Source organism: Phallusia mammillata, chromosome 6 (genome assembly GCF_965637545.1).
Source record: "Phallusia mammillata chromosome 6, kaPhaMamm4.hap1.1, whole genome shotgun sequence".
Classification (NCBI taxonomy): domain Eukaryota; kingdom Metazoa; phylum Chordata; class Ascidiacea; order Phlebobranchia; family Ascidiidae; genus Phallusia; species Phallusia mammillata.
In genome coordinates, this window is record NC_137257.1 from 23420059 (window position 1) to 23438492 (window position 18434).

An 18434-nucleotide genomic window follows, 5' to 3' on the forward strand; every position below is an offset into this window, starting at 1 on the left:
TTTGACAACCTGAGTGCGGCTGAACTCAAGTTTTTCGGCCACATAACCAGACAACAAAAATAAGAAAACTTAATTTCGTGTGGCAAAATGTGGGGGAAACGTTCACCGGGACGAAAAAGGAAAATGCTGATTAATCAACTGAGGGACCTTATAGACATCCAAGCAGAGAATATATTTGAAATGGCAAGACAGGTTCAGGCATGGCACTGGATGATGATGGGAGATTGTTCAGCAGATAAGTACAAAAAAGAATTTTAACAAGTAGATGAAATTCTTTTGAAGAATCAAGAAATATAGGTCTTGATGTAACCTACCATTGCATGGTTACAGAGACAAATATGCCAAAGAAAATGCCTGGAAAGCAATCGGGCAAACATTAAACATGGAAGGTACAGTGGCTATGTATAACTGAACTTCTATTGCAACCAAAGACAGTGTACACTGTTAAACTAGAAAGTATCATTAGAAATAAAGCCCGCTCTGTGACTCCAGCTTGTTTGTAAAGGATTTATAATTTTACAATAAATTGTGGATATATTTCTTAAACCCTCCTTGCTGGTGCTTTTATTTGTTTAGTACAACATCCAATTACAACGTAGTGTTTGAGGAGACCTCGCTCTGTGAGAGTGATGTTTCTGGTATGGAATCGGTTTGTTTCCCAGAAACTGTTTCTACACCAGAAACACAGTCAACCCCATTTTTGTATGCCCTAGAAAAAACAACAGGTAATAGTAGTCAATGATTTTACCTGCAGTTTCCTTTTTGTGTGTATTTTGTTTAAAACTCAAACTTAGAATTGAGTTGAAATGTGTACATGCTAACACAGTATGTACCTGAAATTTCTAAAACCAGAAAGCGTTTTCATTGGGCCACAGACCAATCAAATAGAAAGCTTTTTCTAATAATTTACTTTCATTTGTATCGCTACACTCAGTTTTACAAAAATAATGCCTTGAGAAGAAATGTAAATTAACTTGAATTTAACTATTTACGGCATAAAGTTACTTTGAGTTTCTGCAACACTTTATGTTTATGATGTAATAAACTACTTTATGATTACAATAAAGTCAGATAATAGCAGCATATCCATTGTCCAATTACTCGGTCATAACTGAAAGTGCTTGATTAAAACAAGGGAAAGTGCTGTTTTATGAATTTTTTGCATTAAGTTATTTTGAACATATAATCTGTTTGAAATATGTTCTGCTTTTTTTCCTATTTTATAGTTGTTTTTTCTTTCATAAAAATTTACTGGGCTGCTGCAGATCCCGCCTTTATGTAGGACGACACATAGATGAAATTCACTGTTGCCGTGCTTCAGTCCGTTCGCTTCGACATGGTTACAATCCAGTTGCACATATGCGAATTGCATCAAGTCGCACGTGCGCTAACGTACGGCAACTCAAGTTGTCACAACCCCACGCAAACGTTTGTCTTCACGAAACCAACGACCATATGCGACACAGCACACAGTGTTGTGCCGTCGCAAGGTTTGGCGCGTTCGAGTGAGCAACGTCGCCCGACCGGAAATCGCCTAATTATCTTGCCTTTTTCGACAACTCGCAGGACTATAAATACTTGCAACGGACAGAACGCCGTCATTGTTCAATTTTGGAGAAGAGAATTGCAAACGAAAAGAGAATTATCGACCAACAAGATGTCAAGAAAGAGACAAGCACCAGCAACTGTGACAAGTCCTGCCAAAAAGAAAGGTGTGCCATTCTTCCATGACTTCCCTAAAGATTTCCTGAGACCCTATGGTTTGGTCGTCCAGGGCGGGGAGGCAACCGATGATGCGTCGTTCGCAGTTCGGTTACACCCTTATATCTGCGAATGGCTAAACCGACCAGGAATCGCCTGGAGCGAGTTTCTCGCTACTTTGGAAGACAACTTCAAGCCGGCGTTCGAGAATTTGGACATGCTAATGAACGAGGAGGTCCAGAAGCACATTAAGACCCACGTGGAGAAACTGTCTAAGCTCATGGCCTTCACCAAGTTGGACTCGGCGGACGCAAGCAGCCACGAGACAAAGAAGAAGAGGTGCAAGCGCGCCTTTAAACAACTACGCAAAAAGGATGAAGCAACAGATGCGTGGATAAAAGAATGTATTACTACGGGAGCCAGGCATGTATTTGCTGGGCATTCACTGCCGTGTGGCCCAATATATTGCAAACGATATTCCAAATCTGAATGTCAACATGGAAGGCAATCTGGCCGCGTTTGCCAACGAGAAGAACGACTCCGCATACTTCGACACGATAATCAGCGACGTGTCGGAGCGCAATCGGCAGCCTCCTTCAAGCTCAGGCCGATCACTGCGGGAGATATTCTCGCAACGGCCCGCCACTTCAACACGCAACAGTGATGATGAACAACCGGGAACATCGTCACAGTGACTTTGTGCATTTCCGCTCGTGCTTTGTCATGGTACTCTTGTTTGTGTACAATTTTTTCAGTGACACTTGTTTTGTTTTTTCAGTGACACTTGTTTTTTGCGCCACAATAAAAAAAAGACGTTACACAGTCGTTACAGCTTCATGAACGCAACAGCTCAGTTCTGTTTTATGCCACAGCTGTCGCACAATAAACCACCGGCGCACCTTCAAACGAAACGATGCGTCGCTAATCTTATGTTACGCGCTCATTGGGTTCGTCTTCTCAATCACAGCATTGCAATGATGTTTCTCAGCTCTAACCAAACGTTCCGCAATTCAGTCTTCAACAGTTTCACATTACACAAAAGACGAACGGCGCAGTTGCAAGCCATATACCGCCCGTTCCTGAACCGATCATAACAAACAACCAAAAAGAAACAGTTGAATACCTCATACGTATAACAGACAAAACTAAGTGATTGCGCTGAAACGCAGACCGAATGACAAAGCTTATAAGAGACTTACCACTTCGTTCACGTCCGTATTGAAAACAAATAATTACACCCTGATAATCTCAATTGGGCATTTTTCTGGAAATCGTGCAACAAAAGTCTCGCGCACGCACCCCAATGTCCGGTCAAAGTTAACCCTTCAGTCAAATTCACAAAATCAACACGCAAACACTTATGGCACAATGAAGGTGTTCGTTTTCACCGCAACCTAAACTGTTTTCGCCTGATGGAACCATACAAAATCCTGTTGCGTTTTTTTGCAATTCGCGGTGAGCAATCATGCTGAGACATATGCAGCGGTTATGAAAACAGCATATTGCCTCCAAATGCATTAGAAACATTACACACACTGTAACTGCAGTGTGACTACGCTCAATTGCCTTTGGTCATTCTCTTCCTCCACGATGCTGCTCGACTACGGTCGGACGCTGGACACACAGCGGGTGGCCCAACAAGTCTCACCCCTTTTTCGTCCACGTTCAAACACGTCACATAAATTGACATCGCTTTCCACTCACGTGTCACTTACCACAGCTCGTGAAAAGAGAATTGTCAGCTGTTGTGTCAGCTTGCAGAAAGTAGAAAATGATTATTGAAAGTCGCATGCAACTGTTGTGCAGCACCGTCTCCAAGAGCGTTATCTTTCGGCGCTGATCGTGTTCGAAACGTACGTACATAAATGGCAAGTCTGGAAGTAATCAACCCGCTGATATTGCGATTCTTTATCAGATCAGCACCCTACTGCTGTTGCAAGATCGCGAGCTAACAACATCTCAATAATTTGCTCGGCGGAGGTCACATCAACAACATTTCTGTCTGCGCATACCGAAATTCAGATTGTAAACGTACTGAGGCGCGCGAACTTCGTTTTCAATATCTCAGTTCAGAACATCAACAAAGCAGCTCTGCAGCGCGTTAAGTTTCCATCACGTTCACTTCCTGCGCGATGGTCTTCGAATACGGTCGGTCGCACGAAAACCAGCGGATGGCCCAGCAATTCGCACCCTCTTTTTCGTCCACGTCCGGACATATCACTCACCACAGCATGTGAAGAGAGAATTTTCAGCTGTTGTGTCACCTTGTTGTCAAAGCAGAATACAGCTTTTGCCTGTTTCATCAGTTGAGACTACAAAAAAATGAAAGAGAATTGTCAGCTGTTGTATCACCTTGCAAAAAGTAGAAAATGCAAATGTGTAATTGCAACACAGCATTGACGTGTTTGCTCAGGTTAGTGAAAGTCACATGCAACTGTTGTGCAGTACCGTCTTGAAGTGCGTTATCTTTTGGCACATATCGTGTTCTAAATGTACGTGTATAAATGGCAAGTGTGGAAACAATCAACCCGCTGATATTGCGATTCTTCATCACATCAGCACCCTACTGCTGTTGAAAGATAGTGTGCTAACAACATCTCAATAATTTCTCAGTTCAGAACACAATCGATAATGCAGCACTGCAGCGCATGAAGTTTCCACCGCGTTCAATTACTTCCTTCCTGCGCGTTCGTGAGGGAATACGGTCGGTCACGCTAAAAGCAGCGGATGGCCCAGCAATTCGCACCCCTATTTTGTACTCGTCCGCAAACGTTACATAAGTAAAAACAACTTTTCAGCGACATGCAATTAGCCACAGCTCATGTGAAGAAAATTGTCATCGGTGTTGGCAGCTTGCAGACAGTTTATGTAGCAATTGTCGGATTGGATGCACCATTCAATTCAACTATCAGTTCTGCACACATCGCAGGAAAGGTGAGTAGTCAGTTGTTGTCTCAGCCTGCAGACAGCAAAGAAAAGCACACAATGGCAACGTGTGATTGTAACACGGCATTTCCGTGCATGTTCAGTTCGGTCGAAGTAATATGCATTTGTGCTGCAGCATCGCATTCGATTCTGTCCTTGTTCCGTTCTCATAATGTTTGAAGTGACTTACATAAACAGAAACAGTGCAAGTAATCCGGCGGTCGCCTTTCGGCCCTTTCAAACATCAGCACTCCACTGCTCTTCCAACATCGTCCGCTTGCAATGTTACAACAATCTGCTCGCATGAGGTTTTTTCCTTAACGCTCAGTTGTATGACGTCACATCTTTTCCAACCACCTATAGCCGCTGGCGCACCAGTCAATACCGCTTATCCCATGTGCGTCTGAACTAACAATTCGACTACGGCTATTCTTGCAGCATTTTCGTGTACCAACACATCACACCATAGCACATGAAAGTCAACTTGTCACCTGTTGCGTCAGCTTGCAGAACGCCAAAAATGCGATTGTGGAATTGCAACCACATTTGCATGCATGTTGAGTTCAGTGACAGCCGTATGCTTTTTGCCTCCATTGTCCTTTTGTCACACCTCGGTGATTGCACACTCCGTTAGCAGTAATGATATCGCTTAAGGCCGCCCACGCACAACTATCTGTAGAATGCAAGTGTCGCACTCATTTACGGAGCAACATGCAACATCGCACTACGACACTGGAAATGCAGCAATTTCCAAAGAATATGTTAATAGCATTTCGTGCAGCAGGCGTGCATGCAATGCAGTGCCACGTAACCATCCCTTACCGCATTTGAACTACTTTGCGGCTGTAACTTGCGCCCGCATGGAAAATTTCACATATTGGGCGAGCAATGGCAGGCACAGTTAGTTTCAATCATCTGGCCCTTACAAACATTCCATGCGTTTCCACTTCAGTTCGTGACGTTTGCATTGCGTTCATTCACTTCGTTCCCGCGCGATGCTGCTCGTACATAGTCTGACGCAAGACAAGCATCAGGTCTGAAACACATTTAGTAAGTTCACATCAGTTTCTACCGGCATGTCAATCAGGAAAGAACAATTTTTATGAGTTGTTGTACCATTTGCAGAAAGGTGATTATGCAATTGCCTAATCACAAAGCAGCATTTACGTCTATGATCAATTCCGCCCACCGCACATGACACGAGAGTTTTCAGATGTCATGTCGGCGTGCAGAAAGTACAGAATGCAAATGTCCAATCGTAATGCAAAATTGACGTGTATGGTCAGATTAATTACCGTCGTATGGATGCCCATCAGTCCAAACGGCTTATCCTGCTTACGTCCAAACAAACCAGCTAAGGCAACCACCACATAGTATTACTCGTTTATAACATATGAAAGCATTACTTCTCTACGCCTACAAATGTTCCGACGGTTGGCGAACGCTAGCGAGCAAATGTAGTTAGACTTATCTGACCTTGCTGTTTCAGCACGGCGTTGTAAATGCAGTGTCTCTTACATATGCTTTCCTTCCATTGTGCAACTTCTATAATTCCTTCATTCTGTCACAGCGCTTCATTCCATTAGGAACACTGCTTAAACAATTAATCTGCACCTGTTGCAAACGAAACTTCTCATCGAACACATCAAAAGCACTTCTCAGTGCTGACTTATTCCGCTTCGAGTCTCCAACGATCTTCTCCGAATTCATCGAACCACATTTGTGCATGATTGCGTGTGTCACTTGCTTTGTCTAGTTGCATGCTTAAGTTTTTCATTGTTGCATGACATAGCTTGCGAAAGACCCAAGAACAAGACCAGAATAGCTCCTCACAGCAACGTGACAAAAGCTAGTTTTTCGTACCACAACCATCCAGCAATGAACGACCAGTACTGGCAAGCATACAGACAGCGGACAATAGCCGTCACTACGGATGTGGAAGCAAGAAACGAAAGAGTTGCAACGACCATCCAAAGTAGACTTGGACATTTCGAAAATGACACTCAGCGGTTTTTCCGGGATACACAATTCCCAAATAGCGCCGTTTCTTTCAACTTGCAAAACACTGTCGACAAATTGACACATGGTCAAAGCTGAGCTCATGGAAGTACTGTAACATCTGTTTCTCGCTTCATACCTGCCAAATCACACCTTCCATGTCCCTACCACGCCCTTCCACCCCACCAACCTGCCCTCGCAGATCTGCACTTACACTGTACCCAAATTCCAGGATTAGCCAGTGCAGCTTCTGATTCTTACCAAGGAAGATGCACGCTTCCTCTCCTTGTACGACGTGCACATTGGCAACACTAGAAAAGTGCGACATGGCTATCGCGCAAAAGACTAAATGTTCCGCATCACTTTGAAACCTCTTCCACCACTGCACACCATCAACGCCATCACCGATGAACACAAACGTACGGTCCTTCTGCGTGCATACGACTGATTGATGTCTTGCCCATTCAGTCAATACAAGACCTCCGTGCAAATGCGGGAACGAAACGAGCTCATGCAAAAGCCCAACTTCTCCACTGTTTGCAACGAACCATACTTGGAATGAGCAATATGGCCTGTGCTGTATTGGCACCGGGAGTGGTGCGAATCCTCGCTGTCAGGAAACAGAAGGCACGCAAGCACGAAAAAGGCTTTCTGCGTTAAAGCCATGAGCAACATAATGGACTACGGCGAAAACTTCGAAATCATCCGCTTCCAATACGATCGATGGATTTTCAAAACAATAACAGGAGCAATAGAAACTGCCAAGAAATTAGGATGTTCCTCGGCAAGAGTATTAGACACCAAACACTTCTCCCCAACGTACTGGCAATGGCAACACTGTTATCTCATAGACTGCACAGCGCAGTGGGGTTTGCCAGATGTTTTTATCACCATCAGCCCCTACGAATGGACCTTTCCACAGCCCACCTGGTTCGAGCAGCGTATGTCTTCTTTAGGATGTGATCAAACTGATCTTGGATTTTGGGAGACAATGCACATTACGCACATTCTTCAGGAATTTTTGCGGGGATACATCTGTGGCCAAACAAAGTACACTTGGAGAAATTCAATTCTGGGGAAGGGCAACGTCATCACGTACTTATACCGCTTCGAATTCCAGCGGCGAGGAACTTTGCACGCCCACTTGATAGTCTGGCTAAGGGACCGAAAGAAAATTAACATTGACCGTTTGGCTGCCACTATTGACACAACCGACGAGGCCCTAGCGAGACAACTGCCTATCGCACACAGAGGAGCAATCAAAGGACACAAGGCATTGCAAGGACACATTTCGACAGCAGTGGATAATTAATCTTCAGACGCAGCGACCTCGACCAAACTTTGAATATTCGAGCGTACATCGATTCAGTGCTTCTGTCGCTGCAATCAAGCATGGATTTTCAAATGGGCAACTCCAGAGGTCTTCTATTGAATTACGTTGCAGGTTATGTCACCAAGTGCAAAGATTCTTTCCTCTCCATTCCGTGGCAATAAGACAAATCAACACGATGACACCCAGCGAACCTGAAATCAGTCTAGCCTTGACGAACACTCAACTTGCCTACATCTCGGCCACTACCAAAAAGTAGCTCTGTCCGGTTTCGATGGAGCGAGCACAGTTGTGTCGTTACACATTACATGGACAGACCTGCTACTGAAAACGATTCGACTTTGCTTCATTTCATGCGAAAGTACTACATTGTAAATCGACAATAGAAACGGTACCAGATTAACAAACTCATACTGGTTGGGTGCAAAATGGTGCCCCCAGCAACGACACATATTTCTTCCGAGACGCACTTCTCCATTCAGATCCTGTTCCGGAAGACCACCACATGTTTTCTTACGTGGTAGCCAACAGATTCTCATTTTGGACAGACGAAAATGCAATTTCCCGTTCCCTTGAACCGTACGGCCACAAACAATACTTCATTGACAACACATTGTCAATGGTGAGAAGCCTGTGGGTCGCTTGGAGACAGTGGCGAAACAACCTCCTTTCATTCGACAACCTCAGGATTTCCTTCAGTCATCCGAACACAGAAATCGCCTTGAATCTAATACAGTTTACCTTTGTGGACGTTGTGATGCGAAACCTAAGCAGATTTGATAACGAAGAGCAATACCATTCGGAACAAAGAGCATTCTTTCTGCTGAAAGGTCAACAAGGTACGGGGAAAACCGCTTGCTTGCTTCACTTGATTGCACAGGCAATCGACAGAAATTTGACCATCCTTTTAACGGCTCCCACGGGCATACTCGCTACTACTCTGCGTAGTCTAGTCAGGAACAATGTAACATGCGAAACGGTGCACAGTGCATTTCATATGCAATCGCCACATCAGCCAACAACCACCGTTAACTGGACATTGAAAAGATACCACCTCATCATTATCGACGAAGCGTCAATGCTTTCCACCAGAACAGCACATCTCATCATAAGCTCTCTCAAAGCAGTTTCCTCCAATGCCACCGTGGTCTTCTGTGGTGACTCAAACCAACTGCAACCTTTCGGCACAGACTCTATTGACCGTCAGTCTTGCATGCAAGACCCCACTCTTCTCCACCTTAGCCACATAGTCAATTTGGTCGATGAACAACGCACACAAGACAACACACACAAGACAACACACTTCGCGACTTCTTGAGACAAATCATCAACTTCCAGCCTTCTTCAGCACAACTTTCAAGCTTCACTGATGGCCTCGTACTGCTTCCGCACTCACAACCGACCGATGAGGAAATAACTGCAGCACTGCAACCATTCGACAACTGGATTGTTCTCACACACAGCAATAGGGCTTCAGCAAGGATAAACTCTATTGTTACTCAGCACAAGTTTACACAGTCATCCCCGTTAGATGTAGTGCAACTGGCAGATCTCAACGAACCACCACAACCTGTGTGCCATGGACATCTGATAAGATTAACTGTAAATCGCGACAAACGAAGAGGCTTTGTCAACGGCAGAATTGCAACAGTATCAGCGCTCTCTGGTTACACATTCCTTGTTCAAACCGACACAAGTGTTGTACGCATTTACCCACCTGGCAATTCCGACCATCAGTTGTACTATCCCTTCCTACCCAGCTACGCCCTCACAGTCCACAAATGCCAAGGTCAAACATTGAGCAACGCAATCGTATGGTTTGACACATACCGTGTTTCTAAAGGACTAGCATACGTGGCTATTTCACGCGTCCGACGAAGACAAGACCTAAGATTCCTCACTGAACCAACGCCCGCTCAATTCTAAGCATTTTCAATACATTGACAAAACGGAACATGAACTGAACTCTTTGAACGTCTCAGTGCCGGTTCATTGCCGGTTCATTGCTCGTTTCGACCGGTCACTTCCTCATCATTCTCCCCCAACACCATTCCACCGTTGGCCGCAACATTCATCGCCGACCGATGAAAACTATCTCCGCGTGACATCACAGCATGCACGCTACACCTTTCCGTGACTGCTACCTTGACGCGTTGGAAAGGCTTAGGCTGCTAGCACGGCAAGCAGCAACCAAAGCAGTCGAAGAGACGAAAAGAGTTCCGTTGTGGGGGCCACACGACGCTTCGCTCACATCATCGCCCAGCTGAGAAAGGAAGGAAAGAGGGGACAGCGCAGGATCAAAAGGCGACGTCGCGATGAGAGCTAGGCTGAGCAACAAGCCTGAAATCACTGTCAAAAGCCGGGGGGGGCTGGGAGGGCAAGACGTTCCCAAATTTCCCATCTTATTATTATAGTTACTACACGGTTTATCGTTTACTCCTAATGGATTGTATATAACGGACGCATATTACCATAACGTATGTATTAAGATGTATCTATATATTAATCATTATAACTTTTCTGACACCCCCTTCAAACTTTGCCCGTAAGGGGTTAAACGTGGGTGCGCTGCAAAGCCCTTGCGGCACTAACCTTCAGAAATAAATTTTACGTCACACAATTTTGTGGTTTTTTTTTTTACAGGGATTTAAAGATACGACTACATCGGGTCGCGACTTGCATTTCGGCCCTACCGCCTCAAACGAATTCCCGCGGAAAGCGTCTGAAAATTCCGACGTTTTTTTTCATAATCATTAGGGCTTGTTAACACTACGTTTCACTTACATGCCACCCACTGATGTTGCACTACCATTCTTGGTCCAGTCGCATTTGCACAAACAATCGGCAGCACCGCACTGCTCAAAATCCCGTCGATTTTAGTGTCACAACGTCGATGTTTTTAAATGTCGCATTTCTGCAGTATAGACCCTTCGCAAGTGCTGCAATGTATCTGATGAAGTTACACCTTTAGAGTAGGTCATTCAACAGTAGGTAAAATTTTGCGTGAAACTTGTTCTGCAGTTTGGCATGTTCTTGGTCCTAAGTTTCTGAAACCAACAACAACTGAAGATTGGTTGAAAGTTGCTGAAGACTTCTACACTTTGTGGAACTTTCCAAATTGCATTGGAGCAATAGATGGGAAGCATATTCGTATTAAGTGCCCTCCTAACAGTGGGTCAGAATTCTTTAATTACAAACGATACTTTTCACTCATACTTTTGGCAGTGTGTGATGCCAACTACAAATTTATACTAGTTGATATTGGTGATTCGGGTCGCCACAGCGATGGTGGAGTGTTTTTGAATTCCAAGATGGGCAAACTTTTTGACAGCAATCTTCTAAATGTTCCCTTAGCAAGCACATTACCAAACTCAAACTTTGTTGCTCCCTACATGCTGATAGGTGATGATGCATTTCCGATGAATAAATATCTCTTGAAACCGTACCCTGGAAGATTTCTTTCAAGTGACAAGAATGTGTTTAATTACAGACTGAGTAGAGCACGCAGGGTTGTAGAAAATGCTTTTGGCATTTTGTCAGTAAGATGGCAAATATTCTACAACATGATGAACTGTGACCCAGAGCTGGCTGAGTTGGTTGTTCAAGCCAGTGTTGTACTTCACAATTATCTTCAATCTTATTCACAATTGAATTATGGTGATAAGAACACAACAGATGGAGAATTTATTCCAGGTTCTTGGAGACAAACCATCCCACAAGCAGTCAACCTGTCCAGAGTTTCCAACTTGGGTTCCAACCATTATGGAAACGATGCACGATTTATTCGTGATGAACTGTCAAATTACTTTAACACTGTTGGTGCAGTACCATGGCAATGGAGAATTGGCGAACATACCTAAATACTTATATTTTTATCTGAAAATGTGAAAATATTACAGTCCCTAGGTTTAAATTTACAGTTGCATGTCATAGTTTTTACAGCTTGACCTTTGCTGTTTGCATAATGCTCAGAAAGTTTCATTTTTATTCAAGCTAAATGATTCTTTCTTTTTCTCTTTTAGAGTATTAGATTATTATGGAAGAAGAAAATTTAAACAGAAAGTTAATTGAGTTCGTGTCTGCCTTACCTATACTCTACAATCAATTTCACCCGGATAAAAAAAATAAACACAGGACTGAGAGTGCGTGGAAGGAGATTGCTGCAAATATGAAATCTACTGGTAAGATTTGAGCCAACATTAAGTTAACTGTATTCTTCAAAAGGCTGCAAAACAAAATCTACTGTTATTATGCAATGACCATTCTATTTTCCTAGTGCAATTTTGTCAAAGTCGATGGAGTAACTTAAGAAGCATGCTAGAAAGCATAAAAAGGCAAGAGAAGTTCCGAGCGGATCAGCAACCCAGCCTCCTCAAACCTGGCCATATTTCACCCAACTAGCCTTTCTGGAAACTTACATTACTCGCAGAAGGTAAGTTAAGTTTAATTGATTCAAAAATTGTTGCTGTAGCATACAAGCCACTTCATGAATGGTGTGTTTTGTTTCTTTTTAACTATGGTTTAACTTTGTCCTAGTTCCAAAGACAACTTTTTTCATTCAGATGAGGAAATGGCTGCAACAGGTTCACCTTGTTCAGAAACAACAGGTGAGTGTGTTGAAATGAAATATGTACCACAAAAAGAAAACTGTTGCAGTAGATTTTGTTTAAAATGCACTACTTTAAATTAATAGAAACTGAGCCAAGTGAACAAACCTCGCCTCAAATTGCTGAAACACCATTGAGTGAGGCTAGCAGTGATTTTTGCAAGCGTCGAAAGAAAGGTGCAATTGATGACGTTCAAGTAAGTTTGTTGTGTGTACTACAATACTGTTTATATCATTGTTAGTGTAACCCATTAGTAATTAGTTATAAGTGGTAAAATTTTTAAAACACATTCTTGTTTCAGAATCAAATGCTGAAAGTTCTTCAAAGGTCTAACGACAGGTTGGAAAATCTAAATGTTCCAACAAAAGATAGGTTTGATAACTTTGGTGCTTTTGTGGCATCAGAGTTGCGAAGCAAACCTTCTGAGCTCGTAAGCATGTATATGCAGGATATTACTAAAGTTATATATGGTGATTACACTGTTGAGCTGAGCATAGGGTAATCAATATCACATTGATTGCATGCATTTATGTTTTTCATTCATTACTGCAGTTCATTCTTCTATGCTTGTTTAAATTTTCATTGCATATGTGGGTTTTTAAAACTGTTTTATATATTATCATTGTGAAATTTGTGGTGAACAAACCAAACATTTACAAAACATCACCGCTGATTTATTTGTGTCTGCCATATTGCAGTCAGGTAGTTGATTTGTTTTTTACTTTAATTGTTTTACCTTTATTGTTCAGTATTTAATTCTTTCTCGTTCTTTATTGTTCTGAATAAATTATTTTCTACAATCGTTTGTTTTATTTTTAAGCTTGACTTGGTCAGGGGCCATGTTTGACAAAAAGTTAAAATCATTTGTACAGTTGATAAGTTTGTGTGAAAGTGCAGAACATGTAATAAACAAGTTTAGTTACTTCCAAGGGCAGCAAATTAGTAACTATTGCTTGACCAGCGAAAACCACATCGTCAAGCACTTTCGGACCAGTGTGCATTTGACGGTCGCGGTCGTCGGCGCATCGTCCTAAAGTGCTCCAGAGAAATCGGAGAATGTCTGGGGAATACCGGATCGTTGTCGTGTCGGCCATTGGTGGGAATCCCGCTTAATCATTGCTACGATTCCGAAGACCATCTAACTTCTAAGTCATCGTAGTACCAACATTTGATGTCGTTTTCGGCAGGATTTTTGGAAATTTCGGGAAATAAAAAAATGCTTGCTAAACAGCTAAATAAACAGCAAAGGCACAGAGAAATGAGAACAATTGAAATCAGATTTTACAGCACATGACTCTGCAAACTTGGTTTTAATGCTACTAATCAATTACAATCTGTATAAAAATCCTAATCAGCTGAAACAAGCAGCTTCTTATTCTTGTGTTAAGTTGTGTTGAAATATACATATCTGTTTGTTTATTTTTTACATAGAGTCCATCTGACATTTGGGCCATACCCCACCGTGCTACTCGATGCATGGGACAATTATAACAGCACAAGGACATCAGAAAATGATCGGCCTTTTTTGCCAGACCTAAACCAGCATTATGTTTTCATTGAATTTGCTGATGGCGGAATTGACATCGAACATTTTAAGTTCTATAATGCATCCTAGGTATTGTATTTATTCTATTGTTATCCACACTATTGTTAAAGGTGGCTGTACACAGACTGCGTATTCCGTCAACGTGCGTAAACGCATGCGAAAAACGGTCCGTAATGTGACGTGCGTAAACGGACCGAATTTACGTTCCGAATGTGGCTGCGTTTGGTGGTATACACAGGATCCGAACGATGCGATGTTTCGCTTGAATGCGTCCTACTCCAAATCAGTTGTTTGGCTGTTCGAAGCAGGAACACCGCTAATTTCTTGCATTTGGGTTATCACCGTGGTGGTGGGATTTTAATATTGCTGAACTCGAACACACCAACCAAACAATGCAATTTAAAATGTTTACAATCAAGATTATCCAACCTAACCTTCGCATAAACTCAACTCAACTCATTTGCTAGTGACAAACCTTGCTCAAATAAGATAGCAGTACAATGACATCGTTTGTGGAAAACAAATGTCACAAAATATTTGTATTTTTTTTCTGAAATACACTTTTGAAGTAGACAAAATAAAAAAGTACAAACACACAGTGCACATGAGCAATATGTTTAAATGGTAAAACCGGGGATGAACAAACACTGAAAGGATTTTTTTGTGTATTTATATAGAATGCTTCATACTTCTAAAGAATATTATTTGCTTTTAAAAACCTTCCTGGTACCCTCTTTCGATTGCCTCAAGCGTTTTCTTAGTTTGGAAAGATAAAAGGCAATCCTAGCATCAGTAGGTAGCTTCTTACAATTTGGCAATGTGCTGGTTGTTGCCTGTAGGTCTCCTACAAATAACAAAAACATAAATGCAAAAATATGTACAAATTAGTTTAGAAGTACTTTTGTTTATTCCACAAGTGCAATCTTTCATTTTATTAGACTTTTCTGGTTTGTTTCCATCTCTCATATTAAACACAAACCTTGGTTAGAAATTACAATGAAGATGTAAAAAATAATGCTATTTTTGATCAGAATTCTTTCCCTGCATTACTCTGAAAGAATATTGTTTGAGTCCATGCCTTACAAATGTAACACATATAGTAGGTTTATTACAAATATGGAGCATAAATCATTTAATTTGCATACCTGTGGTGTTGTGTATAAATCTTAAACCATTGGATTTTCTGTCTTTTTATATAGGTGTTGCATATTTCACCTTTCTTTCACATTTCTCCTGGAGAAAAAAGTAACAGGCAGAAGTCACATATACTTCACAAAATGTACATTTGATAAGCAGATTAAACCCTCCCCAATGTACAATAAAAAATTGTCAATTTGTGATAAAAACCACAAAATATCTTTAACCATTAAATATGTATCCACATTGTAATAAAAATTAGTTAAATTACCTGTTAAACCAAACTGCTGAAGTTGAATTACAGGCATTTATAAGGTAGATTTCTCTCCAGAGAGGTTTCTTTCTAACTTCTTTTTCGTTTTTCTTGTTAAACTTGATTTCTTTAGTTGATATTGCTCAATCAAAGGATTCTACAAATGAACATTTCATGATAACTTAAAGTGCATAATTCACAGATTGTTGCAGAAACATCAACCAGTACTTAAGTGTACGCAAACAACAACTATGGACTTATGATTTCATAAGCAACATCCTAAATATTAATACAACATAGTTTCGAATTTCTAAACCCTGATGGCATATTTGCAGTTTCCTTTTTCTGAAACTTTGTGATCAATGACATTAACTGGGCCAGAACTTAGTTATGAACTGACTCTTTCCTGGACCCTTTGTTTCCCGGAAAGCTATTGTTACTTACATTATTAGCTTTTTGTATCCCGCTGTTGTTCTGCATTCCAGTCGTGTTCGAAGCCTGTCTTGCATATTACTTCACTTCTATTTATTATTAGAAACAAGAGGGCTTTAAGTCTTGTGATTTGATCAAAATAATTGATACTAATCAACCCATTAAGAAATATCTCTCAGTTTTGCACTATCACTACACCGAAAATCGCATGCGTACGTCCGAAAAAATAGAACATGTTCTATTTGTTCGGATGGCCTTGCGTTAACGTCCGTTTCGGACAAAACGCATGGTTCGCATTCTGTGTATACACGTCGACGGAAGGCGACGGACCGAAATTTACGCGCGTATACGCATGACGGACCGAAACGGATCCTGTGTCCAGCCACCTTAACAACTAAAAGCAGCCCCTTTAAAGCTATCAGGATTTTGACTAGTGATTTACTTACTTGCTTGAGGTGTCACGTTCTTCTGTCGTTTGTGCCAAGTTATGGCATCAAACAGGTTGGCGAAGCATGACTTTTCAGCCTATTTTCCCCCAAAAAATGTAGTGCCATAAGGTGGCTACAGTAGCTCATTCTCTCTCACCACCAGCTGCACCGAGACCTCGTTGGTCGAAACAGTGACTGCAGCTTGTCACATACTTTCACTAACAAAGCACTAAATGAAAACATTCAATCAAATTTTTCAGTCACTTTCAGCTTTGAAGCAGACCATCAGTGGGTTAGCATACTTTAATGTTCGAACATCGCAATCTTCACAGGAGTAACATCCCTGTGCAGAAAAAAATTGAAACAAAATCTTTCAGTTTTACTCTAAATGGGACAAATTACAGTTCAGAAACAAGCGGGATTTCAACGAGAATAATTGACTTTACTTTGTCACGGATGACTAAAGGTATTGTGTTTGGTAGGGATGGGCCAAAATTGCAAATGTTCTGTTCGGTCGAGCACCGAGCATCTCATGTTAATGCTTGGTGCTCGGCCGAGGTGCTTTGTGACGTCACAAACATTCCCAACTCCACCCTAGTTTTTGTAGCTTTCCAAAGTCCTTTTGTCAGCTTTCTAAAAACCAGCGTACCAAAATACTGCATGCAGTTGATATATTTCACTCATTTTTGTCTATGAATGCAAAAATGACAACGATTGTCTAACTCAGGGGTCGGCAACCCCTGGCACGCGTTCCAAGGTTGGCACGCGAGGTGTTTTTTTATGGCACGCCAACCAATTTTCGCGTTTATATTGAAGTAACAATTTAACTTACAAGTTAAACTGCTTCTTTATAGTTTTTATCAGACCATTATCTGAAAATTAGGCTTTTCTTGCCCAAAGCACGCGCTGCTTTCTCTTCATTATTGGTATCTGCTCGCACGAACCACTATTATTTAGAAAAGCGTTGGCACGCGAGGCCATTAACACATTAACAAGTAAATTGGCACGCGTCGCCAAAAAGGTTGCCAACCCCTGGTCTAACTGCATGTTTCAAGTTACCCCATTAAATTAAATAGTGGATTCTGTTTTAACGTGGGATTTTCCTGTATCAAGACTTGTCGAATGACGAGGAATTGTTCAACGCCGATTCAAGTGTGGATTATCAGTTTGAAATATACAGAATGATGCGAGATGAATTGCGAAATGATTGGTCGCTTTTTCGACCCAGAACTGATGCTTTATGGATCCACTACCTCATCGATAAGTTGATCAACCCGGTGTGTTGGATTTTATGGAATTCATTAGTCGGATAAAAAAACTTAAACTTAACTCCATCTTAAATCTCTGACTCTGCCAGCCTGGTACTCTGTATAAAGCATCACCTTTCCAATTATTAGGTTGAACGTATTGTGTGTACACTATTATCAATTGAACACTTTTTATCATAAACCTTCCCACTAGCAATGGCAGAACCTGAGTACTCGGTACCAAGCATTGCTGTTTTTGATGCTCAGCACTCGGCTGAGCAGTGACCCAAATGTTTAAATGCGTTAGATGGTGGAAATACATACCTCTAGCTAGGGTCTGTACAGCTTAATACACCGCTAGTGACATAAGGGACCTTGGAAAGCTTCAAAACTATGTGTTCTCGGCCGAGCACCGAGCACTACCACGAGATACCTGGTTTTCGGCCAAACAGAACATTAGCAGTTTTATCCCATCCCTACTTCTGACCATACAATAAATTTAATATACATCTTGTAACATCATAATATTGGGTGTTGTCTGCAACTACAAGCCTGCTTAGCTCATGATTATCCTTCGCTACAATGGAGCAGCTAATTAACCTTGTATAATAAAAATGGTAGGCTAAACAGGATACAGTTTTGACTGGCCTAAATTGATGTGTTATCCCATTTAATCTAATATGTTGCAGTAAAGATAAACAATGACACTTTTTGTAAATGTTTTCAGGTCCATTATAAATCAAAGCGAAGCAAAATCCACAGTCAGTCGATGTACACCAGTGGTTCCCAAACTATGGTACGCGTACCACTAGTGGTACGCGAAGGTCTCC

General features: G+C 41.7%; 2 protein-coding genes, 1 long non-coding RNA gene and 1 pseudogene across 3 annotated transcripts; 3 read left to right on the forward strand and 1 right to left on the reverse strand.

The window, feature by feature from the left end:
- The first annotated feature begins 1598 nt into the window (after window positions 1-1598).
- Window positions 1599-2519, forward strand: LOC145232576 (uncharacterized; annotated as a pseudogene).
- Window positions 2520-3368: 849 nt separating this feature from the next.
- On the forward strand, window positions 3369-9229 carry LOC145232577 (uncharacterized). Its single transcript, XM_080097233.1, has one exon. The coding sequence runs from the start codon at window positions 7289-7291 to the stop codon at window positions 7934-7936; it is 648 nt and encodes a 215-aa protein (XP_079953359.1). The 5' UTR covers window positions 3369-7288; the 3' UTR covers window positions 7937-9229.
- A 2770-nt stretch (window positions 9230-11999) lies between these two features.
- LOC145232578 (uncharacterized) lies at window positions 12000-13361 on the forward strand. Its single transcript, XM_080097235.1, has 5 exons — window positions 12000-12135; window positions 12231-12386; window positions 12491-12561; window positions 12648-12757; window positions 12863-13361. Exons 3-5 carry the CDS (start codon window positions 12525-12527, stop codon window positions 13061-13063), a joined length of 348 nt encoding a protein of 115 aa, XP_079953361.1. The 5' UTR covers window positions 12000-12135; window positions 12231-12386; window positions 12491-12524; the 3' UTR covers window positions 13064-13361.
- Window positions 13362-14613: 1252 nt separating this feature from the next.
- Window positions 14614-16314, reverse strand: LOC145232579 (uncharacterized). The gene is made up of 4 exons (XR_013860917.1): window positions 15942-16314; window positions 15516-15654; window positions 15253-15340; window positions 14614-14951 (listed from the first exon to the last, which is right to left on the reverse strand). It is a non-coding gene; the product is annotated as an uncharacterized LOC145232579 (long non-coding RNA).
- Window positions 16315-18434: the final 2120 nt, after the last annotated feature.

What these genes read in the sequence shown, in the direction of transcription:
- LOC145232577 (XM_080097233.1), top strand. Translation starts at nt 7,289, where the DNA reads ATGAGCAACATAATGGACTACGGCGAAAACTTCGAAATCATCCGCTTC.
- LOC145232578 (XM_080097235.1), top strand. Translation starts at nt 12,525, where the DNA reads ATGGCTGCAACAGGTTCACCTTGTTCAGAAACAACAG. An exon ending in ACCTTGTTCAGAAACAACAG is followed by an intron (nt 12,562 to 12,647) that starts GTGAGTGTGTTG and finishes TTAAATTAATAG; the next exon opens with AAACTGAGCCAAGTGAACAA. An exon ending in GTGCAATTGATGACGTTCAA is followed by an intron (nt 12,758 to 12,862) that starts GTAAGTTTGTTG and finishes TTCTTGTTTCAG; the next exon opens with AATCAAATGCTGAAAGTTCT.